The 25,799-nt window shown below is 52.9% G+C and overlaps 1 protein-coding gene across 5 annotated transcripts; it reads left to right on the forward strand.

The window, feature by feature from the left end:
* GPRC5C (G protein-coupled receptor class C group 5 member C) lies at positions 1 to 25,384 on the forward strand. Of its 5 annotated transcripts, none has more exons than XM_060202693.1 (5): positions 1 to 155; positions 14,161 to 15,246; positions 19,311 to 19,405; positions 21,819 to 21,968; positions 23,699 to 25,384. In XM_060202693.1, the coding sequence occupies exons 1-5, from the start codon at positions 104 to 106 to the stop codon at positions 23,729 to 23,731; spliced, it is 1,416 nt and encodes a 471-aa protein (XP_060058676.1). In that variant the 5' UTR covers positions 1 to 103; the 3' UTR covers positions 23,732 to 25,384. The 5 variants fall into 5 exon arrangements, with proteins under 5 accessions (XP_060058676.1, XP_060058678.1, XP_016044499.1 ...); XM_060202695.1 differs by lacking the exon at positions 1 to 155 and adding an exon at positions 5,502 to 5,589; XM_016189013.2 differs by lacking the exon at positions 1 to 155 and adding an exon at positions 7,200 to 7,610.
* Positions 25,385 to 25,799: the final 415 nt, after the last annotated feature.

Here is a 25,799-nt window from a genome sequence, read left to right on the forward strand (position 1 = left end):
ATAGCACAGCCCTCTTCCCAGCAGCCTCGGCCTCCACCACAGCTGGGATTTGGGAGAGGGAGCTGATTCCAGCTCCTACCACTCTGGAAACAGCTGGGCCTGGATGCCGCCCAGAAGCCAGCTGGCTGAGCCTCTCTGCTGGCGGTGCCACCCTGGTGAGTATGGGCACATGGGGCTCTCGGGTGGCACCCTGCCTCTCCCGTCAAGCCCTTGGGATCCTGACTGAGCTGGCGTAGAGGACAGTGAGCAGTGTTCTTTGCTGGTGGCCAGCGAGGCTGGGTGGCCTGGAAGGTAGTGTGTGCAGGAGGACGTAACCTTGGCAGCCAGTGGGCAGCAGGAAAGAGTCACAGCAGGAGGAAGGGGCATCAAGGGAGAGACCCAACCCTGCCACAGGCTCAGGGACTACCCAGCACAGTACTGGCTCCAGGCTGATTCCTGAAGGTGACAGGATCCATGGGGGAAGGGAGGACAACTGAGAAGGGAGGCAGCTGGCCTGGTACCAGGGCTGCTCTGTGGTCACTGTCCTTCCCTGGAAGCCTGCGAAGATCCTTCACCTAGTTACTCCCTTCCAAATATTTACTGAAGCCCTACTATAGGCAGGACACCAGGGGAACTCAAAGGCAAAAGGCTTCTTTCAGTTCTCAGCCAACAACCCAATCATCCCATGGTATTTATTGTCCGTTTTGTTTCTCTTTTTTATTGCCTTTACAAAAAAAAAAATGCATTGTTCTGGAGAATGAACCCAGGGCTGTGATACTGCTGAGTCACCTCCCTGGCCCTATTTTTATTTTATAGATGAGAGAGAGAGAGAAAGAGAGAGAGAGAAAAAGAGAGAGAGAGAGGAGAAGGAGGAGGAGGAAGAGGAAGAGGAGGAGGAAGAGGAGGAAGAAAGAAGGGGCAGGGAAAAGAAGGGTAGGGGAGAAATGCCAAAGTGCCACTCCATCATCAAGAATCCCCTCTGGTAGTTGCTGTGGTGTTCCCATAGGGTGCTGGGTGCTGAGTGCTGGGTGCTAGGATCAAACCCAATGTCTCACATGCTAGGCTGAACCCTTTTCCTGATTGACAAATTACTGCTTTTCCCTCCCCCTTAGAAATTTATTTATCCCCACTATGGAAAGAGAGAGACAGGCTGGGAGTGTGGATTGACCTGTCAACACCCATGTTCAGTGGGGAAGCAATTACAGAAGCCAGCCCTTCCACCTTCTGCATCCCACAATGACTTTGGATCCATACTCCCAGAGGGTTAAAGAATAGATGGGATATGGAGTTCTGGTGGTGGGAATTGTACCCCTCTTATCCTATGGTTTTGTCAGTGTTTCCATTTTATAAATAAAAATTTAAAAAATAGTATTTATTTATCTGTGAGAGACAACCAGAGAACCACTCTGCTACATGTGACGCTGAGGATAGAACTTGGGACTTCATGCTTGAGAGTCCCGCATTTTATTGATTGTGCCAACTTCAGGGAACCTCTTTGTTTCCCTTTTTATTTTTATTGTTCATCCAAGACCTTATCCTGGAGGTTGGAGGGAAGGATGTAACTATCTCCCACTGTAACTGTCAGAAATTAAGGAGACAGGTGTCTCTGTGTGAAGTTAAAGAGCAATGGAGCCAGGTGGTGATGCACCTGGTTGAGCACACATGTTACAGTGCTCAAGGACCCAGGTTCGAACCCCCAGTCTCTACCTACAGGGGGAAAGCTTCCCAAGTGGTGAAGCAGGTCTGCAGGTCTCTCTTTTCTCTCTCCCTCTCTATCTTCCCCTACCCTCTCAATTTCTGGCTGTCTCTATCCAATAAATAAAGATAATAAAAAAATGAAATTAAAGAGTAATGGAAAATAGTGTGGGCTGGGCCAATTCCTGTGACAGAGGGTCTCTGAGAGCAGAGGAGAAAGGGGGCTTTGGGGCAAGGAGACCCACAAAGGCTTCTGGGAGAAGCAGAAGGCTTTGAGAGAGATTGGTTCTGAAGAACCAAAAGGTGCTCAAGGCTAGACTGAGAGTGGGGGTGTCCAACTCATGTCCCCCCAGCATGAGTGAAGTGGTAAGGAAGCAAGGCTGGAGGCAAGGCTGGTGGTAAGGCTCAGAGCTGGCTTCTTAGTCAGGAGGGACCATTTCCTATGGGGAGGAGGAGGGAGATGAGGCTGGAGCCCAGAAAAATGCAGGCTGAAAGTGGCCTTGAATGTCAGGTGGAGAGATGGGTCTTTGCCTTAGAGACAGTGGCAGCCAGTGAGGGTGCCGGGAGGCCGGTGACATCTGACTATCAACAAGGCAGCTGGAGTTGCTGGGAAACACAAGGGAGAGCACAAAGTATCATTAGTTTTGGAGTGAATAGTGCTGGATAGTCTTCCCATGTCCCTGAAACATTCTTTCACTGCTTGTGAAGCTTCCACATGCAGGTGGGGACTGGGGTCTTGAACATGGGTCCTTGCACACTGTAATGTGTGTGCTCAATCAGTTGTACCACCAACCAGTGCCCTCCTCCTCCCACCCCAAATGTTCTCAGATCTGAAGGGAGAATCTTCTTGGTGGAAGTTGTAGCTACATGCTACACTTCATTTTTGGTTTTGCAAAGGGGTGTGTGTGTGTGAGGGACATGGATCACTGGGCCTCAACTCTGACCCTTGCTCCCAGATTCAGGCTGTTGTTGGAGGCTGTCCAGATCTGGGTAGCTCAGAAAGTTGGGCTCTATCTGTCTGTCTCTCCTTCCACAGGGAGTTCCTTAGTGCCCACTGACCCATGGGCAGGTAGGAGAAGAAAGGCAGAGCCTGTGGCTACAGTGGAGGGGCTTGGCATCAGGTGACATTCCAGCAAGCTCTGCCCAAGGCCCATTTCCGGGTACATTTCAAAAAGGATCATCCATGGGCAGCCAGTTGTGGGGAGTGAGTGTTAACTTACTTGCTCCCTGGCTTTAGACTTCCTGTCTCTTCAGGGGTCCCCTTGATACCTAGGCTTAAAAAAAAAAGAAGAAAGAAAAGAAAGACAGACAGACATAAATAAAGAAAAAGAGAAACAGTCCAGTGAACCTTGCTGCTTCAAGCAGGCAGTTCTGTAAGCCAAAGAAGACCGGAGACAGAGCATTCCGGACAGCCATCAGTTAATATGGAGTCTGGGAGCAAAGAGAGGTCAAACTTGAAATCTGTTTACCAGATCTGCGGGGCACCCAGGCGCCTAGCACAAGCTTCCAGGCACCTACCCAGCAGGGAGCCAAGGGCCCCACCTTCTGCACAGGGTGGAAAGCTCCTGCCACAGGACTAGGTTGTGAGATCCTGGAGACTCAGCCCCACTTCCTGAAACAGGAGGACATGGCTCCCAAAAGAGATTCTGCACTGAAACTGCAGTCTAGGGCTCCAGCCACCTAGGCAAAAGGGAAGGCCCTCTAGGAGACGTCAGTGACTTCCAGCAATTTCTGGGTATCTCTTCCAGAGCCCACACCCTTCACAGGACTCTGAGCACTGCCTGGTTGAGCCAGGGGAGATGGGAGGTTCCAGCAAACACCCTGGTGCCAGGCAAGGCTGGTGTAGATGGTCTGTCTGCCAGGTCCCTGATGTGCTGGGGGAGGTCAGCAGTGGGTGACTATCCAGGGGCTGAGTCGCCACTCATGCTGCCATTTTGCTTGGACCAGAGAATGATGGACCTGGCACAAGGCAGGCTGTGTCAGACACTGAGGGACAGACAAGAAGAGTGAGGTGTGAACCTGCTCTTGAAAGGGGTACCCTCTAGCTGGAGGGGCGACACAGCTGGTTAAGTGCACATAGTACTTAGTGCAAGGATCTGGATTTGAGCCCCTTGCTCCCCATCTGCAGTGGCGGTCCTTTATAAACAGCGAAGCATGCCTGCAGGTGTCTATCATTCTCTCTCCCTCTCTATCGCCCCTCCCCTCCAAAAAATAATAGAAAAAGTAGACCCATCCATAAACCCTGGAAGCAAAAAAGAAAAAAGAAAAAAAGTTGACTCAGAAACCCCTAGATAAATGATAAAAGAAAAGGTAACCATCTGAAAGGAAATATGGCCACCCACAGTGGTGCTTTCTGGGGGAGGCAAGGCAAGTTTAGCAAAAGGAGACCCTAGAACTGAGTTTAGAGGCAAAGCGTATTTTTAAAGTATTTCATTTAAATTGGAGGGGCCAGGCGGTGGTGCACCTCATTAAGTGCATACACTACAGAGCACAAGGATCCAGGTTCAAGCCCCTGGTGCTCACCTGCAGAGGGAAAGCTTCATGAGGAGTGAGCAGGGCTTCAGGCGTCTCTCTGTCCCTCTCCCTCTCTATTCCCCCCTCCCCTCTCAATTTTACTCTGTCTCTATCCAATAATAAATAAATTAAATTAGAAAAAGAAAATGGGGGGTGGGAGGAACAGGAGGGTAGAGATAAAAAGGACAGGTGAAGGGGAAAACAGCAGCTTGGAGGTTAATGTCATGTTAAGAAATAAATATATTTTAAAATAATTTTTATTTATGAGAGATGGAGAGGAAGAGTGAAAGAGAGAGAGAAAGAACCAGAACATCACACTGGCATGTAGCATTTGGGGGGTTGAACTCAGGACCCCGTGCTGGAGAGTTCAGTGCCCTATATACCGCACCATATCCCAGGTCACAAGTAAATGGTTTTTAAAAAATAAAATGGTAAGGGGCCAGATGGTGGTGCACCTGGTTAAGTGCACATATTAAAGTGCTCAAGGACCCAGGTTCAAGTCCCTGTTCCCCACCTGCAGGAGGAAAGCTTCACAAGTGGTGAGCCAGGGTTGCAGGTGTCTCTCTGTCTCTCTGTCTTCCCCTCCCCTCTCAATTTCTCTCTATCTTTATCCAATTATGTATATATACATATATGTATTAAAAAGGAAAGAAAATGGTAAAAAAAAATTGAGTAGCAGCTTCTGCATGGGCTGAAATTAAAAACTGTCCAGTCTCTTTAAATCAACAAGACTAAGGCTTCAAAGAAAGAGGCTGATTACTGAGTGCTTGTGTATGGAACATTCCAGATGGATTTACTCATTTTGATGTGACAGCATGATATGGCACTGATGTTGGTACCCAGGAGAGGCGAGTAGGGACCAGAGAGGTGAAATGACTTGTCCAGGTCACATAACCGGCGGGTAGCAGAGCTGCCTGGAGCCCTGGCCCTTGTCAGCACTCTGGAGTCTTTCAGCTCAAGTAAGGAAGCTTTACAGCAAATAAAGGAGGTTTCCATAGATCAGCAGGACCCCAAGGGGCACAGGGGATAGGGAGAAATCCAGAGATCCTTTAGGGACCTCTCTGTAGAGGGTGGGCGGTACTCCTTAGGGACCTTGCTCAAAATGCTCTTTTCTAGTCACAGTGGAAATTCACAAAGGGTTAAGTGCCAGTGGCTAGTCATGTGAGTGAAGGGCTCCTGGGGGCACATGGAGAATCATGGCCCCACCCACAGAGCTGCTCTTCTAACCTGAGCAGGCTGACTGGGTGAAGCAGCTGGCCAGGATCCGATCCACTAGGGAAGAGGGGTTGGTTGGATCACCTGCTCCTCCAGTCTCCCCACTCCTGACCCAGTAACAGGCCCCAGGAAACACAAGCAGAGGGCATGAGGGATCCTGAAGACCCAGATGTCTCCAAAGTCCAGGTCATCTGTCGAGGGGCCTGCTTTGTTTTGAAGGATCTTATTGAAGAGTGAGATGGGGCAAGAAGGCTAAGCGCCCTGCCCTACTTTGCGGCTCTACTGCGAGGCTGGAGGAAGGCAGAGCCCAGCTGGGTGACTCCCAGAGGGTCACTCTGCACCTTTTGCCTCCGTAGGGGGTGGGGGGGCGGGTCTCCCCAAACTTGAAAGCAACTTGATATGAGGGGCTAGCTCCTCAATTCTAGACTACCTCCCCCGCCCTTAATTGGTTTTTCTTAGATGCTAATGAACCTCTCCTTGGCGGCGGAATCCAGCTGGGGCTTCCCAGGGAACGAAATCTATAGTCTGAGGTCAGCGACGTTAACTAATTTACTTCGACAGGCTCCTCGCCCTTCCCGAGTGAGCATCCAACTGACTGTCCATGAACGCGCGGCCAAACGTCCTCACTTGAGGGCCAGGAATCATGGTGGGGGGGACAGTAGTAAGAGGAGGGAGAACCAGAGATGGGGGGTGGAGAGGGAAGGAGGAGGAGAGGGAGAGGGAGAGGAAGAGGGAGAGGGAGAAGATGAGTAGGAGAAGAAAGAGAGAGGGAGCGAGAGAGAACTTTTGCTGCAGACATGCGCCCCCTCCCCCCAATAGTTAAAAGATCTGGAGTAGATCAACTTTCCTCACGTTTCTTGGGCCAGCCAGGCAGCGCCAGGCCCAGGAAGGGACCTAGAGGTCTAGACTAGCAGGGCTGCAGGGCCCCAGCTCGCGCGCTGGCTGCAAGCAAACATTCAGTACAGGGGTCCCCCGAGTCTGTGCGCGCTGCATGGGAGGAGCTGGCTTGGAGGTTTATCGCTCCAGCGGCTCCTGGTGATCCATTGAGTTTGATTCGTGGTTGTCCTCGATTGCAGTCGGGGAACAAATCCCAGGAAGATCTCCCTCCCCCCACCCAGCTCCCTTTTATTCCGGGACCAGCTGCGTCCCCCTCCCCCCGCCCGCACTCGGGGCAGAACAAACACACCCAGCTGGCCTCCCCGCCACCGGCTGGCTGCGATCCCCCAGGCAACTGGGCGTCACGAGAGCCGGCACCCGGGAGACCCCGGGGCCTGCCCTCCCCGCGCGTCCCCTGAGCCCCCGCCAGGCCCAACAACCTCTCCCGGCTCGGGGCGTCCCGGCCCCTCGGGCCCCGGCGCGCACTAACTAGGCCCCGCTGGACGCCCGGGACAGCGCAGATCACTTCCACTGGGGGGTAGTGGGGGGGCGGCCGGATAAACCTCTTGTTTACTGGACAGGAGAGGTCCCAACTCGGCTCCCGAGCTGCTGGTTCCGGGGAGCGGAGGGAAAGGGTGACAGCCCGCTGATCCTCCCTGGGCCACGGCGCGGGGAGGGGCGCAGGGTGCTCAAACTCAAGTGGAAGTTCCCCCAGCCGTTCGGCCGCCTGGGTCGGCCTAGGAGTCAGGCCGATGTGTCCTGGAGAGCGGGGGCCGCGTTAAACACTGTACCTTGGGGAACAGAACCGTGAAGGCTAATTAGGACAAGTCAGAACAGGGAACGGGGACGCGGGGAGGGGAGAGCGCTCTCCGAGTTGGATAGTCTGGGGCAGTCGTGCCTTTTTGTCCACGGTCCGGGTCGCGGCTTTGGGGAGGGGGCAGCACGGTAGCCTGACCACAGCACACTTGGTGACCCTGTGCCAGCAAAGGACCACGCGGTCAAGAGGCGGACCCTCGGGGTGTGGTGTGTCCACGTGTGCAAGCTCGGGAGGGGGCGCCGGGGAGTGACAAAGACGGACTTTGTGCCCGAGTGTGCGCCCCGCTCCAGCTCGGAGCAGCGCGCGGTGCTGGCCGAGTGGCTTCCCAGCGAGCCGCGACGAAGGTGACAAAGGCCAGGTGGCTGCGGCCGAGAGGACGCTCCGAAGGGGCCTCCGCGGGTTCCAGCCTGCGCTCCCGCTGGGACCTGCGGGCAGGGAGAGGCCGCGCCCCGCCCGCGAGGTGCACCGAGCTGCGCTCCAACGCGCTTCCCGGAGCCCCAGGCGAGTCCCCAAAGTGAGTGTGCGCGGGGGGCGTGGCGGTAAACAGCAACAACCCCCGGCCGCCTCGGCCCGAAACTCCCCCTCACTCGGTGGCGGAAAGTGAGCTCCGCAGAGTCTAGAGGTGAGCGGGAGGGGGAGGGCGGCGCGGCTTTGTTGCTGTATAAACCGATTGCAGCTCCGTGCGGTGTCGGGCTGGGGACGACGTCTCGGCGGCGATGTGGCTGGCCCACCCTCGCCCTCGGACCGGGCAGGCGCGGGGCGCAGGAGCCGGCGGTGGAGCGCGGGACCCGGGGAGGGGCTGGCCTGGCTTCTCGAGCCCCAGCGCGGGTCCCGCCTCTCCCGCCCGGGGCCGAGCCTGGCCCCCCGCCCAGCGCACTGCCCCTCCCGGCCCGGCTTGCGCCCCGCCTGCAGCCAGAGTTGGCCCAGAGCGCCGAGTCCCAGGTAAGGGCTGCCGCCTCCTGCTCCGCCCTCCCTTGGCTGCCCGGAAGCGGTGGATGGGGCTGAGGCCCGGGCCGGGGGAGAGGCCGCGCCAGCCGGGTTGGGGACAGAAAGTTTCCAGACCCTAAGCCACGGGGGTGGGGGCGCGCAACGGTGCGGCTGGGGGCGCTGGAAGAGCTCCACTATCGGGGTCTCCAGGGAGCGCCTCCAGCGCAGGAGAGGCCACAGACTGCGGCAGGGGCTGCGGGCGGGTTTCTGGTAGTTAAAAAAAAATGGGTGTGTGTGTGCGAGTGGCAAGCCGGCTCCCCTGTTCTTTCTGTTCACACGTCCTGGGGAGCGCGGGTGTAGACCGCAGCGGTTGGGTAGTGTGGGGAGGGGAGGACTCAGAATTTTCCTTCTGGAAGTTGGGAGTCTTCAGACTATTATGCAAAGTCTGCGTTCAGGCAGCACTGCTCTTAGATCCCTGCTCCCCCACCCCCACGGGACCCCTACTTTTTTTTTTTTTTTTTCCTGCTCCTTTTTCTTGCCACAGAGGCTAGTAGCAGTCCTTCATCTCAAGCCACGGGGGTGGTGGCGCTCGGCGGTGTTTGACACTGAAGAAAAGCCAACCGTTTGAAAACTCCTCGATCTTGATTCTTAATGCACAGAGACCAGAATATATGGAAATGGGGTTTGTGTTCCCTCCGCTCCGCCTTCATTTTGTTGCGGGAGGGGAGGGTAGTACTCTTGTGGGGTGGGGTACACTCCCGAGTGTTCCTTCTAGGGCAGACCCTTGGGGTAGGCACTTCCAAATTTCCAAAAACTCCAGGAATTTTGGCTCAGATGTTCACATTCCACTCTGGGATGTGGAAGGTTAGACTAGGCTCCCAGGTAGCGCCGCCCACCTCCCCCTCCCTCCCCATTTCAGCTTCCTTTTATTGGTTGATTTAAATACCAGAGCCCCCCTAGATAAAGCCGTAAGGTGGGAGGAAGGACCCAGCCAGGCGCGAGGAGAGAGGTGAGGAGGGAAGGTCTGGAGGAGTTGGGAGTCTGTCTGTGTGACCCTCCATCTCTCCAGATAGACTGCTAAGCGGCTAAGGAGGCAGGGTGCTCTGGGGCATCCCAGGGTGAGCACAGGTGCCTCAAAGTGTGTGGGTATCTATAGCTTGTTCTGTACCCTTGGGTCTGGGAACTTTTTTTCTGGTTGGTTCTCAGGCTTTTGGGAGTGGTAGGGGTGAGGTTGGGAGTAGCTTCACAAGGTGAAGTGCCTGGCTGCCCCATCCTTGCTGTATGAAGCCCGCCTGGCCAACTGACCTCTAAGCCCAGCCAGCGCTGCTGAGGCCTCTGCTTCCCTGGGAGAGGCCAAGAGGGAGGCAGGGGACATTCTGGAACTGGCTTGGGCTCACTTAAACTTGAGCCAGGGGTCCTGCATTGGCTGAACCTAAGGAAAGACAGATTTCATTGGAGGTTAAAAATATTTGTACCTGCCTGGGCAGATAGCTTAATGGTTTTGCAAACTGACTGTCTTGCCTAAGGCTCTGACTTCCCAGGTTCAGGCCCCAGCACCACCATAAACCAGAGCCGAGGAGTGCTCTGGTATTTTTTTTTTTTTTTTAATCTGTGTGACCTTTCCAGAAAGATCAAACAAAACAACCTTTTTTTTTTTTTTTTGCCTGAAAAATAATAAGTTTGGGACTGGGCTTCAATGTGTAGGGATCGGGGGTGGACACAGGACATGATTCTTGGGGCAGAAGAGAATCCCTTTCCTCTTGGGATTCATCTGACTTCAGAAATGAAGCCAGGAGCGCTGGGATTGAGCTGTAATGGGCAGAGTCCATCTAGAAGTGGGACTTAAATTCCATTGTATTCAAGACATGTCTCACAGGTGCTGAGTCGCACAAGCCTTAATCACTGCCCTCAGACCTTCTCCCTAGGTAGGGGGTGGGGACACACACATTTCTAATCTTGAGAGATCAGAAAACAGCCTGGAGATGCAGACTCTAGGGATCTTCGGGAGTGAGATTAAAGACCCTCTCACTGAAGACCTTTCTCCCTTGGCTGATCTCTTGAAAGGTGGTGGCATCAGTTGACCAGCCGAGTCTGCCCTTCTGGACAGAAAAGAACCAGAGATGAGCTCTTTTGAGTTTTTCTTTTCTTTCTTTCTTTTTTTTTCTTTTTTCTTTTATTTATTTTTTGTCGTTAATGCTTCTGCAGACCTCCAGGACTCATTGTCCTGGCCATCGGACCATAGCTAAGTCCACTAGCCCAATTTCCCCACCTGAATGTCCGTTTCTTTCACTCCACTCATCCTGTCATTGTTTGGTAATCAGAAATGAGATTATTTCTAGGTGGGAATGGTTATTTTATCTGGGGGTGAGTTTTTGGGCAGCATGGTGTCTAGTTGGAAAAGGGGGCTGGTGCAGGCTTGGGTTGGCTTCCTTGAAAGTTCTCACATTGGTGGTGTCAACATGGATGAGAAATGAGGGTAACGTCCAGAAAAATGACAGTACAGATAGGAGGATAGATATTGTGAGAGAGCAGCAAAATTCTGTGGATCCAGCTGGCGCCTGTGAGGTGCTAACAGGGCACAGGCAGTTACACACTTGGGGGCAAGATGAGTCAAGAGAGACCAGGGCAGGGGTAGACAGCATAATGATTATGCAAAGAGACTCTCATGCCTGAGGTTCCAAAGCCTCATTCCCCCCCCCCCACCATTAGGCAGGGCTGAGCAGTGCTCTGTTTATTAATATTAATAATAATAATAAGCAAGAGACCCAGGCTAGCAGAGACAAATGGAATCTGGTGTGACTTGATTTGATTTTTATTTATGTATTTATTTTGACCAGAGCACTGTTTAGCTCTAGTTCATGTTGGTGCTGCTGACTGAACCTGGGACTTTGGACCTTCAGGCATAAGAGTTTCTTTGCATAAGCATTATCCTGTCTTCCCTGCCCTGATTTTTATATATCATGGCTGTCCTCAGATTGGAACCTGTGGGGTTACCATATAGCATCCTTTCTCCCACACCCAAGAGGTCCTTAGAAACTTTTTACAAAGGATCTCTCAGATCTAGCTGTGATCATGATAGCTTTACCTTTGGCCCCAATCTTTACATCTGTTTGCTTGTGACCCATTTATTAAAAGTAAGACCCTGGGGGCTAGGTGGTGCAGCTGGTTGAGCGTACATGTTACAATGCACAAGGACCTGGGTTCAAGCCCCCTGGTCCCCAACTGCAGGAGGGAAAGCATTGTGAGTGGTGAAGCAGGGCTGCAGGTATCTCACTATCTCTCCATTCCTCTCGACCCCCGATTATGGCCCCACCATGCTAAACCCTGCTGTGACTTCCCACTGTGGTTAGAGATGCCCCCAGCTCCTCTGGAAAGGAAGGAAGCCTTTCCAGTCTGTCTCCAGCCAGCTGCACCTTTTCCCTTTGCAAACACAGCCTGATCTTTCTTGCTCTGAATTTTTAAAAAAATATTTTATTTTTTATTAATGAGAAAGATAGGAGGAGAGAGAAAGAACCAGACACCACTCTGGCATGTGTGCTGCCGGAGGTTGAACTCAGGACCTACTGCTTGAGAGTCCAAAGCTTTTCACTGCACCACCTCCGGGACCACTGCTCTGAATTTTTTAGCTCAGTTCAGAGCTTCTGTTTATGCCATCTTTTCTGACTCCCTTTGTCCTCTCCACTTGCTCATCTGTCAAGGTCTTGATGTCACCATCCTGTGTCTTTCTGGACCTCCTTGCTTGGCAGGGCTCCCTCTTTGGGTCCTCCAGCACCTATCTCTGGCCCAGAGGTAAATTCTGTTGGACAGCAAAATTCATTTTGGGGGTCATTTTCTCCTATATCAACTGTATCACTCTGATTAGATTTTAAGTACCGCCAGGTGAGAAACTATATTTGTTCACCATGACTCTGAGGACAGCTGGGCCTTGTCCCTTTCAATGCAGGGTATCTGCTGAGTTGGAGTAATGATGTGCTGTGGATTAGGGCCTGGCTGAGGGAGGGGCCTGAGAATCTGGAGGCGCAGTCTGTGTTCAGCTTCACCCCAAGTCCTGACTGCTTTGCTGTGAGCCAAAAAGTGTTCAAGATGGAGCTGAGTGTTTAGGGTCACACAGCATGGCATCCATATACTCATCTCCCTGGGGTAGTTCAATGTGCCTCCTTCCCATTAGCCCTTCTCAATTTCTCTTTCCAGAGCTTGTAAATACAGTTTGTGCTCTATTAATTTACAGTTACACAAAATAACCCCACCCCCCCCTTTTTTTTTTTTCTGTCTTCCAGGGTTATTGCTGGGGCTCGGTGCCTGCGCCATGAATCCACTGCTCCTGGAGGCTATTTTTTCCCTTTTGTTGCCCTTGTTTTTTTATCATTGTGGTTATTATTGTTGTTGTTGTTATTGATGTCATCATTCTTGGATAGGACAGAGAGAAATGGAGAGAGGAGGGGAAGACAGAGAGGGGATAGAAAGAGGGACACCTGCAGACCTGCTTCACCACTTGTGAAGCGACTCCCCTGCAGGTGGGGGCTCAAACCGGGATCCTTGCGCCGGTCCTTGTGCTTTGCACCATGTGCGCTTAACCCGCTGTGCCTCCGCCTGACCCCAAAATTCCCTATTTTTTTTTTTAAAGTACTTAAATTGGGATGTTGGGAGAAATATGCTTTTGCATGGGAAACAGGACAAACTTGTTCTGTTACCTTTTAGCAACTTGGGGAAATAATAGTAAACTTACTTACAAATGTTAACTTATTAAGAGCTAATGAGAAACGATGTTTGAGGGAATCATGAGTGCCCTTGAAAAGTGAGGTGGTAGCCAGAAAGACTGAAATTCTTTCAAGGGGACACGTGGAAGATCTTTGCGAGTTGACTTTTTCAAATTTCAAACTTTTAAAAAATTTATTTATTTATTATTGGATAGAGACAGAGAGAAATTGTGAGGGGAGGGGAGAGACATACCTGCAGCCCTGGTTCATCTCTCCTGAAGCTTTCCCCCTGCAGGTGGGGACCAGGGGCTTGAACCCGGGTCCTTGTGCACTGTGATGTGTGTGCTCAACCAGGTGCGCCACTGCCTGGCCCAATGTCAGACTTTTTGAAATTGTCAGTTTCACTTAATCTGTGAGTTTCATTTTCTCCATTTTCATTTACCAATGAGGAAAAGATAGTTTCGGTCTGTTCAGAGTGAGACTCTTTATTTCCCTGTTGGGAATTCAGTAGGAAGGGGATAAACTGGGCAGATCTCTCCTCCCTTCAAAAAGAGGAAGAAGGAGTGGAGAGGGTTAAATAGGCGACGCCTTGCCTGTCAGCTACAGCCAGTTACTGTCATCCCGGGGAAGCTTGGCACTGCCTCTCTGGAGAGTGAATGAGAAGTGATGGAGGATGGCAAGGTATATATATATATATATATATATATATATATATATATATATATATATATATATATACCTTCTAGTTACAGTGCCTTAAAGCCTCCCATTGTAGGTTAATTCCTCTGCATTTTTCCCTACCCTGGCCTCCTTCTTGCTTTTAAAAATGTTAATATCTCAAAGGAGAAGTTTTACATTGAGTCACATAACTCCCTAGCTGGGAAATGAGTTTATCCTTGACTCCAGCAACTGAGCTAGTCAAAGAACTTTGGGTTCCAAAGAGGGGAGCTGGCACTGGGAGTCAGAAAATGAAGGATAGGGCAGGGCCGGGCAGGAAAGAATGAGGGAAGGGCTGGTAAGTATAACTTCTCCATTATCTTTTTATGCTGGCTACAGGCTGTGCCTTGTTTGATTGAGTGAATGGCGGGATGAATGAATGTATGGCTGACTTACCTGGGGCTTAGCTATCACAGGAGCAGAGCTGAGAGACATCTGTCTAAGTCTCCAGGCATAGAGGAAGTGCTAGATAAGTGATGTACCTGCTTTTGAAGTGAGTGCAAACGTGGACGATGGAGTGGGTTTCATCTCACTTGCCTCTCTGGTCAACTGGTCTACCTCCCAGGGAGGGTCTGTATTAAGAACGCATCTGATGACTAGAGGGATAGATTGATGGCAGCTTGCACTGCCCACTGTGGTTCTGGACAGGGAAGCAGCAACCTTGCACGGCAGAGGCTGACCCCAGAGGACTTAGTTTGGCCTTTCTTCTCCCTCTTTCTCTAGGGATTCAGCCGGAGCCTGGCAGGGGAGCCAGGATGGCCAGCCAGAAAGCCTTGCTGACATGCCTAGGACTGCCTCTCCTGCTGCCAGGGGCCTGGGCTCAGGCCCAGAGGCACCCCCCACCTGGCTGCAGCCCGGACCTCAATCCTCTCTACTACAACCTGTGTGACCGCTCTGGGGCCTGGGGCATCATCTTGGAGGCTGTGGCTGGGGCAGGCGTTGTCACCACTTTTGTCCTCACTATCATCCTTGTGGCCAGCCTCCCCTTCGTGCAGGACACCAAGAAGCGGAGCCTTCTGGGGACCCAGGTGTACTTCCTGCTGGGGACCCTGGGCCTCTTCTGCCTGGTCTTCGCCTGCGTGGTGAAACCCGACTTCTCCACCTGTGCCTCTCGGCGCTTCCTCTTTGGGGTCCTCTTCGCCATCTGCTTCTCCTGCCTGGTGGCCCATGTCTTCGCTCTGAACTTCCTGGCCAGGAAGAACCACGGGCCACGGGGCTGGGTGATCTTCACCGTGGCAGTGCTGCTGACCCTGGTGGAGGTGATCATTAACACAGAGTGGCTCATCATCACGCTGGTTCGGGGCGCGGGCGACGGGCCCCCCCTGGGGAACGGCAGCAGCGGCTGGGTCTCAGCCTCCCCCTGTGCCATCGCCAACATGGACTTTGTAATGGCACTTATCTACGTCATGCTGCTGCTGCTGGCGGCCTTCACGGGGGCTTGGCCCGCCCTGTGCGGCCGCTTTAAGCGCTGGCGGAAGCACGGGGTCTTCGTGCTGCTTAGCACGGTCACCTCCATCGCCATCTGGGTGGTGTGGATTGTCATGTACACCTACGGCAACAAGCAGCATAACAGCCCCACCTGGGATGACCCCACGCTGGCCATTGCTCTCGCTGCCAATGCCTGGGTCTTTGTTCTTTTCTACGTCATCCCCGAGGTCTCCCAGGTGACCAAGCCCAGCCCGGAGCAAAGCTACCAGGGGGACATGTACCCCACACGGGGTGTGGGCTATGAGACCATCCTGAAGGAGCAAAAGGGCCAGAGCATGTTTGTGGAGAACAAGGCATTTTCCATGGATGAGCCTGCTTCAGGTAGGGCCCCCACACCCCTGTGCCGCCCCCTTATTACTGCAGGAGAGGGAACTGGTTTCTTTAAAAAAATAATACATGGGAGTCAGGCGGTAACTCAGTGGGTTAAGCGCATGTGGCCCGAAGCGCAGGGACAAGCGTAAGGATCCCGGTTTGAGCCCCCAGCTCCCCATCTCCAGGGGCGTTGCTTCACAGACGGTGAAATAGGTCTGCAGGTGTCTGTCTTTCTCTCCCCCTCTCTGTCTTCCCCTCCTCTCTCCATTTCCCTCTGTCCTATCTAACAACGACGACATCAATAACAACAACAACAATAATAACTACAACAATAAAACAACAACAAGGGCAACAAAAGAGAAAATAAATAAATTAAAAAATTAAAAAAATAAATAAATCTTATTTTATGTGATAGGATAGGAAGAAATTGAGAGGGGGTGGCCAGGCGGTAGTCCACCTGGTTAAGCATACATATCACCATGCAAAAGGACCTAGGTGCAAGCCCCACTCCCTAGCTGCAGGGGCAATGCTTCATGAGCAGTGAAGTATGTCTGCAGGCATATGTCTTTCTTTTTTCTTTTTTTTTTTTTTAAATTTATTTATTGGGGAACTAATGTTTTACATTCGACAGTAAATACAATAGTTTGTACACGCATAACATTCCCCAGTTTTCCATATAACAATATAACCCCACCAGGTCCTCTGTCATCCTTCTTGGACCTGTATTCTCCCCACCCTCCCACCCCACCCCAGAGTCTTTTACTTTGGTGCGATGCGCCAATTCCAGTTCAGGTTCTACTTGTGTTTTCTTTTCTGATCTTGTTTTTCAACTTCTGCCTGAGAGTGAGATCATCCCATATTCATCCTGGTGTCTACCTTTCTTCACCTTTCTCTATATCCCTCCCCTCTCAATTTCTCTCTGTCCTGCCAAATAAAAAAAATAGAAAGATAGGAAGGGAGGAAGGAAAGATGGATTGAAGAAATTCAGAGGGAAGGTGGAGAGAGAGGGAGAGGCAGAAAGAGAGACCCCTGCAGCACTTCTCTGCTTGTGAAGTTTTCCTGCAGGTGGGATCAGGGGCTTGAACTCAGGTCCTTGTATGGGGCGAAGTGTGTATTCAACCACGTAGACCACCACCTGGCCCCACTGGAAACTGGTCTCTGGGACATGATGGAAGCTTCTTGAGATTATGACAGTGTCCTGTCTTCAGAGTCCCTACATCCTCTTTACTGAAAGATTTATCCCATATACTCATGAAGTTCTTAAGTGCATTTTATATACTATACACTTTTTAGAATTATTTTCTAGTTTTTGGATAGAGACGGGAATCTAGAGGGGACAAGAGAGACACCTGTCGCATGGCTTCACCGCTTGTGAAGCTTCCCTCCTACAGGTGGGGACTGGAGGCTTGAACCTAGGTCCTTGAGCATTTTGTGATAGGTTTACCCAACCAGGTGTGCCACCACTTGGCCCCTTACTATACATTTTTAAACACTGCAGGTAGAACAAGATTCCTTCCATCTCCCCACTTCTCGCTCTCCTTCCTGTTCTAGCCCCAGAACAGGCTACTATTCATAGGGCCCTTTCATTTTGTGAGCCTCAGTTTCCTCATCTGAAGAGTGAGAAAGGCCTTGTCTCAAAGGATTCTCGTGAGGATTAAGTTGACACATGGGCCTGACCCTTGTAATGTGCTCTGGAAGTCTTAGCTCTGTGCTCTCCTGTTATATTACCATTAATTATCCCTTCAGGGCTGACTTTCCTCTATTTCTACCTAGGCTCATCTTAGTTTCCTTCAAGAGTCTTTTCAGCGGACTGGGTAGATAGTATGATGTTTATATAAAAAAAAAAAAGCTAGTGTGTCTGAGGTACTTGAAGTCTCAGGTTCAATCCCTCACACCACCATAAACTAGCCACTAAGGTCATGAGCAGCAATGCTCTGGTGAAAAATAAAAGGCTTTTTAGCTACATTCTTTTCCTTCTCAGTGAAAGGCACACAGTGATTTAGGCAGCCCCCACCTGGCTTGTTCTGGCTCCCGGCCTTCATGGGAAAGGGCTTTCCCGCCACGGGGGACTGGGCTGAGCATGTCCAGTGTTGGCAGAGGACCGAGGCAAGTGCTCCCCTGAAACGGTTTGGGGGCCGGGGGGTGCGAGTGCATGACTGTTCTTCCAGGGACTCTTAGCTTTTTTTGTTTTGTTATCTTTATTTATTTATTGGCTAGAGACAGTCAGAAGTTGAGAGGGAAGGGTATGATAGAGAGGGAGAGAGACAGAGACCTGCACCACTGCTTCCCCACTCACGAAGCTTCCCCCCTGCAAGTGGGGACCGGAGGTTCGAACCTGGTTCCTTGTGCACTGTGACATGTGCACTCAACCAGGTGTGCCACCACCTGGCCCCCGCTCCTAGCTTTTTATATATATATATATATATTTTTAAATATTTGTTTTATTTATTTATTCCCTTTTGTTGCCCTTGTTGTTTTATTGTTGTAGTTATTATTGTTGTCGTTGTTGGATAGGACAGAGAGAAATGGAGAGAGGAGGGGAAGACAGAGAGGAGGAGAGAAAGATAGACACCTGCAGACCTGCTTCACCGCCTGTGAAGCGACTCCCCTGCAGGTGGGGAGCCGGGGTTGGAACCGGGATCCTTATGCCCGTCCTTGTGCTTTGCGCCACCTGCACTTAACCCGCTGCGCTACAGCCCGACTCCCCCGCTCCTAGCTTTTAAAGGAACTATGTATCTGGCCTTCATCAACTCTAAGGGCTGCTAGCATTCCTTGAGCACCTACTGTGTGGCAGGCCTAATGCCAAAATATTTCTGGATGTTTTCCACCAGATCCACTCTCACGCTTTCTCAGCGGCCCCTTCCTCTGACCTGGTGTGGAAACTGGGGGTCAAAGCCTGACTCCTGACCCCAGATCATGCCAGTCAAGCTATTTAGGGACTTAGGACTCTAAGGGGCCTGTCTTGAGCCGGCTCCAGGGACTCTCCGGGAAGGATCTAGCATCAGCACTCGGCTGCTGGTCTGCAGACAGACCACATGAACCTGTTGGGGACAGGGTTGGCCCTTGCCCTGCCAGGCAGGGGTTAAACAGTCCTCACCTCTACTCCTGGCCTGGCCCTTAGCAGGTATGCCCAGCTTGGGCTCGTGGCCTGGGGGGCTCTGACTTATGGCCTCACATCCACCTGGCTCTTGTCCTCTGTGTCTGCTCATCAGGGCCAAATAGTTCTCAGGGCAACTCTTCAGGGAGTTGAGGGCTTTTTTCATCTTTTTCTTTCTTTCTTTTTTTTTTTTTTTTTCCTAAATGGAAAAATCAATTGAGTGAACTCAGCACTTCCGAAACCCTCATAGCTGTGGGCCCTCGGAGGCCTGGGGCCATCAGCCCGCAGGAAAGGCCGCCCCCCACCCCCAGCCTCATGCTTGCTCTGGCTTTTGTCCCTGAGGTGGGTCGGCAGCTTTCCCCAAACCCCATGAGAGCTCCCAGCAGAGGCATAGAGAGGCATTCCCGGAACTGGAAACATAGATCTGGACCTGGCTGGGGTCCCCCAGTCCACATACCCAGCCACCTAAGGGGGCTCAGAGTGGTGGGCTGGCAAGGTAGCAGCACCCAGCTCTGCCATGAAAACAGGAGGCTTCCCCGGGCCACCGGCGGAGTCCCTGCTACGTTCCCTGGCTCCTGGCAGCTGGCCTGGGGGTGTGAGACCAGAGCTGGAGGCCGGCCACGGCGGAAGGCAGCCGGAGGTTCCTGTGCCCCTCTTGGCCCCCGAGGCGGATGGGGATGTGAATGTTGCTGACTGAGCTTTTTTTTTTTTTTCTTCATGAGATGGTGGGGCTGGGGCTGGAGGTAGGGTTTCCACACTGCAGGAAAGCCTGGGGGGAAGCCAAGCATTCTGGGGTGGGGTCCTGCACCTAACTTACCACCAAGCTGACCACATCTGGCCCGGCCCTCCTGTTAGATGGGACACCAGAGTGTGCTTAGCCCCTTCTCCCCTGCCCTCTGGAGAACCTTACCAGAGAGCTGGAGGTTAAGGAAACCAAGAGCCCAGCTCCCCCAACTGTCCCTTTGCTTCCCTGCAGCTAAGAGGCCGGTGTCACCCTACAGCGGGTACAACGGGCAGCTGCTGACCAGCGTGTACCAGCCCACCGAGATGGCCCTGATGCACAAAGGCCCGGTGAGTGTGCCCCCCTTCCCCACGGCCATGCTGGGAATAGCATGTGGGCGGGTGGGAGGTTAGCAGGATAGTAGGTCTCCCATCGCATACGTTGACCTTGGGAGGACTCAGCGCTCTGGTTCCCACAGCTCTTTCCCGGGAGCTGATGTGTCCACTGTCTACAGCTGCACTGTCACTGTCACCAGGGCATAACACACTGACCAGGGCTGGTAGGAGCTGCCAGCTTGACCCTGGTTGCCCCTGGGAGGGACAGAAGAGGGTGTCAGCTAGGTCACTGTTGCCCTTGCTCCCACACCCCACCCTACCCCAGCCCACCCCACTGCCCCCTCGCCCCCAACAAAGGGTCAGAGGACTTGGGTGGGTACTTACTACTTCAGCACAGCTGTCCTAAGAAGCGTTGGCTCCTGGCCCTCACACCTCCCTTGGGTTCTGGAAGCCAGATACTCCATCAGCCAAGGGAGGGGGGTGGGAACAGGAAGACGGTGGGTTCACATCTTCATATATGTTCCTTCTCCTGGGCTGGCAGTCTCCACAGGGAGAGAGGTCAGTGACCTGCCTTGGCAGGATACTGGGAACAGGAAGCAAGGGAGGTCAGGAGGGTGGCGTTCTCACCCCCCTTCCCTCCCAGCCTTGAGCCAGGGCCCCAAGTGGCTGATCAAACTGGAACTTTAAAAAAATTTTTTTTAAATATTTTATTTATTTTCCCTTTTGTTGCTCTTGTTTTTTATTGTTGTTATAGTTGTTGTTGTCATTGTTGTTGGATAGGACAGAGAGAAATGGAGAGAGGAGGGGAAGACAGAGAGGGGAGAGAAAGACAGACACCTGCAGACCTGCTTCACTGCCTGTGAAGTGACTCCCCTGCAGGTGGGGAACCGGGGGCTTGAACCGGGATCCTTACACTGGTCCTTGTGCTTCGCACCACATGCGCTTAATCCGCTGCACTACCACCCAACTCTCTCAAGCTGGAACTTCTAACCCCGGCCCCTTCCCTCTCCTGGAGCCCTGCCTGGCTCTGGCCTGAGCATCTGCATCCCTGCCACCCTTGCTCACCTGTGTGTCCTGAGTCCTGTTTGTCCCACAAAGGGCTGGACTAGTGAATTTCTTATCCAATACCAGGGTTCTCAAATTGTGATCTTCAGGTATGATCATCACCTGGAACTTGCAGCAACAACAACAATAATAATAATGCTGATGTCAGATGGACCGGTGTGAGGGGGGAGGGATGCAAGCCAGCAGCCCTGCAGAGTCACCTGGATGCCCTAGAGTCTGTCCAAAAAAAAAGTGGGCCCCATGGGCCTGCAGACGCTGCTGCTTGGGCTCCGTTCCTCCCATCCCCACTGTCAGTGTTTTGGAGCCAGGGTAGCAGACAACACCCCTGTTTTGAGAAGCACTGCTCTGGGCCCTCCATGAGGTGCACAAGTGGGCTGGGGTGGGGAAGCCACCAGGTCTGGCCAGACTCAAGGTGCTTGGGGACCCTGATGCTGCTGGAGGAAGTGATGGATCTTTCCCTAGGGACAAGGCAGGCAGGGCTGGGGATTCACTGCCCCTTCAGGGTGGGAGTGGGGACCGTAGCCTCAGCTGTGGCTTCACTACAACTGTAACCTGGGTCCAGGCAGAGAATTTGGATTTTTAGTTTCTAGAACTTTCAAACTCTCAGATTCTAAACCATTGGTGAGTTTTTTTTTTCCCCCACCACCAGGGTTATGGCTGGGGCTTGGTGTCTACATGACTCCATTGTTCCTGTTCCTAGTGGCCTTTAATTTTCCTTTTGTTTTTGATAATTGTGTGAATGAGAATGAGAGAGAGAGAAGTAGAGATACCTGCAACACGGCTTGTGAAACTCCTCTCACTGCAGGTGGGGGCCGGAGTCTTGAACCTGAGTCGATGCACATACGTAACATGTGTGCTCTACTGAGTACCTGACCACCTGCTTCCCTCGTTTATGTCTGAATCAGACAAGCCAGCCCAGGCTCCTAGAGAAAGATGCAGGCCCATCTGAAGTCCACCAGAAGGGCCATCTTAGTCCACAGGCCAGCTGACAGTAGGGGCTGTGGTATTTGGGGGCTCAGGGAAGAAGCCTGGGAACAGAAGCTGAGCATGGTAGGTTTCCATGGGGCCCCAAGGTTTAGGGAGCAGGGGGAGGCTTAAGGACCAGCCCCCTGTGAAGCCCTAGTAGCACGAGGGTTGACCAGAGGGCCTTCTGTAGTGGGAGATAAGGGGCTCAGGGTCAGAGACCAGACCCTCTGTCCTCAGAATTGGAGTCCTTATCCTGAGCTGCCGTGGGGCTTCTGCTGGGGGGAAGGGGAAGGGAAGGGGGGGGAGGGGCCTGGCAGGCAGCAGCTTGCAGGAAGCCTGTGTTCTTGAATCCGCCCCGGTGGAACCTGGCTGTGAGACCTCCTGTTCTTCCTTCCAGTCCGAAGGAGCTTATGACGTCATCCTCCCACGGGCCACCGCCAACAGCCAGGTGATGGGCAGTGCCAACTCCACCCTGCGGGCCGAAGAGGCGTACTCAGCCCAGAACCATCAGGCCACCACCCCGCCCAAAGATGGCAAGAACTCTCAGGTCTTTAGAAACCCCTATGTGTGGGACTGAAGCCTCCAGGTAGAGGCGGGCAGATTGGGGAGAGGCCCTCAGGACCTGGCCTGGGCGAGGGACTTCCCAGGAAGCCTGCACACCCCACACTCCCTGCCCCTTGCCGGTCCCGGGCAGCTTGTGCCTCAGGCTCGTGAGGCCCTGACCATCCATCTGCCAGTGTGTGGGTGTGTGCTGGTGCCCTCCCCCCACTCCTCAGTGTTTGTGGATTTAAGAAGCCAAGCCCTGGCTTCATGCCGGGGTCACCTCTGGTGGTCACGGTGGTCATGCTTCAGCCAAATAGTGTTTCTCCTTGGGGTGGTGGCCCAAGCCGGCCTGCATCCTCTTGCAATTTGGGAGCGCTTCCTGCAACCTCAAGGTCTCACAGGCGTTTCTGCCTGGGTCCTGCTCCTCTGTGAGGAACCAGGGGCCTAATAAACGTGTTTCTGCTTTATTAAACCTTCCTCTGGGAATGTCGTTTCTCACCTGGGCACTGGGGTTTCTGAGGAGAAGCTGCTTCCCCTTCACCCACCACACACATACTTTGTTTTTGGCCTGCGGGTGATTCCTGTTTCACTAAGTCCAGCTCACATCAAAAGCTGCTCGGGGATTTCCGCCTTCTGTGCCATGCCGTGGTGGGTGCTCCTGCCCCATGTCTGACTGTGTGTCTAGTGACTCTGTGTGTCCAGCTCCTGCCTGGGGTCCTGCCAGCATGGGGGCTTGTATGAACCCAGGTGGCTTTCTTCACCCACCCACCCCTCATTCCCCCCCCCCGCCCGCCCGCCATTCTGGCTGTGTCTGGGGACAGAGCCGGGAAGGTGGCAGGTGGGCCCCACCGTGGGTGGCTCTGCAGTGAGTCGTGTAAGGGGAAGTTGACTACTGTCAGTTCCACAGGAGAGGCATGTTCTTGGCCACCCTTTGCAGGCCCAGCTCACTCTGTTCTTTGCTAGTAGATCATGCTGTGCAGAAGGGAACAGCCCAGAGTGGGCTGGGTTAGTATACAAAGTGGAAAGAGATGGGCCAGGCTCTGGCCGGTCTTCTTGCTGGGCTGTGGTTACAAAGCCTCTTGGTTCCAGTCTTTGCAGGTAAGACAGACTGTCTGAGTTGTCCCTACGGCTGTTGCAGCCTGGGGACAGGACAGTGGTCTCTACTCTTTCCATAGCCAAAGCCTTAGAGTCACTTTGGGGTTTAGTTATCATGAACACGCTCTGCCCTGCCCCCACCCCCACCCCACAGATGAGCAGGGAGCCCACAACCCCTCCAGAAGTGGCCACACTGTGACGCACTGGGTTTTCTCAAGGCTTCAGAGATCGGGAATAGTCATCAGGCTCTGGTGGTCCTAGGTTGGGGGGGGGGTGGCAGCATTGTCCTGACCCCTGACTCAAGGGGATTGCCAGGGGGGGAATTGCCGAGCCTACCCCAACACAGCCCTGGGAATGCTTCTCCCCAAAGAGCCAGAGCTATTTTCTGACACTAGTTTTTTTTTTTTTTTCTTTGGCAGGGGGGTCTAGGGGGGATGTTTCTGTTGGAAGACAGAAAGGTTGTGAAGGAGAGAGAGAGAGAGAGAAAAAAAATCCAACTTCTCCTTGTATGTCAGATGGCACCAGCACCCTGGGGCCTCCTGTCACCACCCACCCCCCACTTTCTTTTTTTTCTTTTTGTTTTCCAAAGCTAAATCCAAGCATGTCCCCTTTGACTCTTGTTCTCTCTGGTTACTTTAGGCTCCATCCCCGCAAAATAAAACAAGATGGTAACATCCTCTTCCCTGGATGGCACATCACCCTGCTGGCCTCATTCCTCACCTTGTGCTTGATACCGGGAAGGGCTGGAGGCCACCAACTTGGAATGGTGGGTGGGGCGCCTGTGACACCCCCAGGCATGTGGCTGGGCTAGGGCTCCTCGATGCTCAGATCACCTCTCCTGATCCCGGAGTGACCAAGACCACAGGCACTGTGCATGTCTCCTTGCTGCCGCCACCTCTCACTTGATGCCTTCTCCCCATGCCCCAGCCCCTGCGTCCTCAGGGGCCCTGTCTTCGCAGCATGGCCCTCTCTGCGCATCCTGGGTTGTTGGTGTCCAGCAGCATTGGAGAGTCCCTTCCTCCAGTCTTTGGAGCCCAGCTAGGGCAGAAGCTGGCCTTTCTCAGCGGGGCTTCCTGCCAGCACCTGAGCTGGGCCAGAGCTCCCTCAAAGCCTGAGTAGACACCACTCCTCTCCCTGGCCCAAGGGTCCTGGATCTGGGTCCCTTTGGTGCTTGACTCCGAGACCCTCGGCACGATGACCCCTCTCTCTCCTGTCCTCGATGAGCTGGATTCCATCAAGAACAAGGTGGGGTTTGGGACTGCATTCTCAGGGACCAGTTGAGAGTCCTGGACCTCATGGGATGGAGACTTTGAAAGAACTTGAGATGGAGAGAGGGAAGACTTAGATAAATGTCACCTGGAAGTGAAGACCGTGCCGCTTCCTGGTGGGCAGAAGGATAGGCTCCTACGTCACCTGGGGCACCCAGACGTGCTCGAGGGGATCCCAGTGACCCCAACCCCCACCCCAGGCGGCAGGGGTGCCTTGGGGACTTGTGTGATGCTGACACCGAGGACAGAGACATGCAGGATTCCAGATTTGTGGTGATATCTCCAGCGTCGTCTTGTGGCTTCTCTGTCTCTGGGACACTAGATAGAACTGGTTTACCCTCGGAGTGGGGGGTGGGGGATCAGGAAGAACTCAAGTCTCAGCCCAGCATCATTTTGGGGAGGGAGAGGTCACTCAGACTGCACTTCAGTCAGGCCAGGGCCACCCTCCTGTCCCCAGCAGCATGTGCCTTTGTTCCTGGAGAAACACTCCAGAGCGAAATTGGGTGGAAACAATGAGGGTAAGCCCTCCCCCCCATCCACCTTCACTGATCTCTTGTTGCTCGCTTCCAATAATGGAGTATTACTTCCTCCTGATGGAAGGTGGGGGGCTGTGTGTGCCTCAGACTTACCTGGATCTAGGTTAGCAGCCCAAAGGTTCCTCACAGTGAGTGAAGGCACTTGCTCTCCAAGGTGATGGTCTCGTGGGCATCCCCACAGCACCGGGTGACCTGAGGGAGGAAAGGAGGGAGGTGCTCCTAGGACATGAAGGCCTGGCCTGATTTAGGAATAACCACCCCTCCCCCTGCTAACCTCCCCCCCAGCTTGGCCTGCTCCAGCATCCTGTCTTTGACTAAGGAGGAAAAAATCTTCTCCCAAGTGGTCCAGATGCATTCATGCCCAGATGGGCCTGCAGTGGGGCACAAAGAAGTAGCTAGAACCTGCTGTAGGTGCATCAAGATGCCTGGACCAGTTTCTCCTTGTGGCCCGAAGCGAAACATCAATAGTGTGGACTTCATGACTACTGAGAATTAAATGACCTCCTCTGTGAGGAATCCTCCCCACTGAGTCCTGTGTGTTCATCAGAAGTTTTCTGGGATTTATTAAGAATGTGTGTGTGTGTGTGTGTGTATATATATATATGTATATATATATACACACATAAAAATAAAAATATATATAAAAATATATTTTTAGAGAAATAATCTATTTGGTGCCGGGCTAGCTTCATGGGAGAGAGAAGAGACCAGGAACTCGTGGCTGAGCGGGAACACAGTGCAAGGCCTTTATTGATCAGCGGCAACACTTTATATATATATATATCTTTAACCGGAAGTGGCAAGTGGGAAAAGGAAGTGGCTAGGAGAGGGGGTGGAGAGAAGGAAAGAGGCCGAAGGTAGCAAGCTTCCATAGCAGCTGTTGCGAAGAAGGTTCTAACCAGTGGGGATTAAACCAGTACCCTGCAGGCAGGGAGG

The sequence above is a fragment of the Erinaceus europaeus genome, chromosome 12 (assembly GCF_950295315.1).
Source record: "Erinaceus europaeus chromosome 12, mEriEur2.1, whole genome shotgun sequence".
Lineage (NCBI taxonomy): Eukaryota > Metazoa > Chordata > Mammalia > Eulipotyphla > Erinaceidae > Erinaceus > Erinaceus europaeus.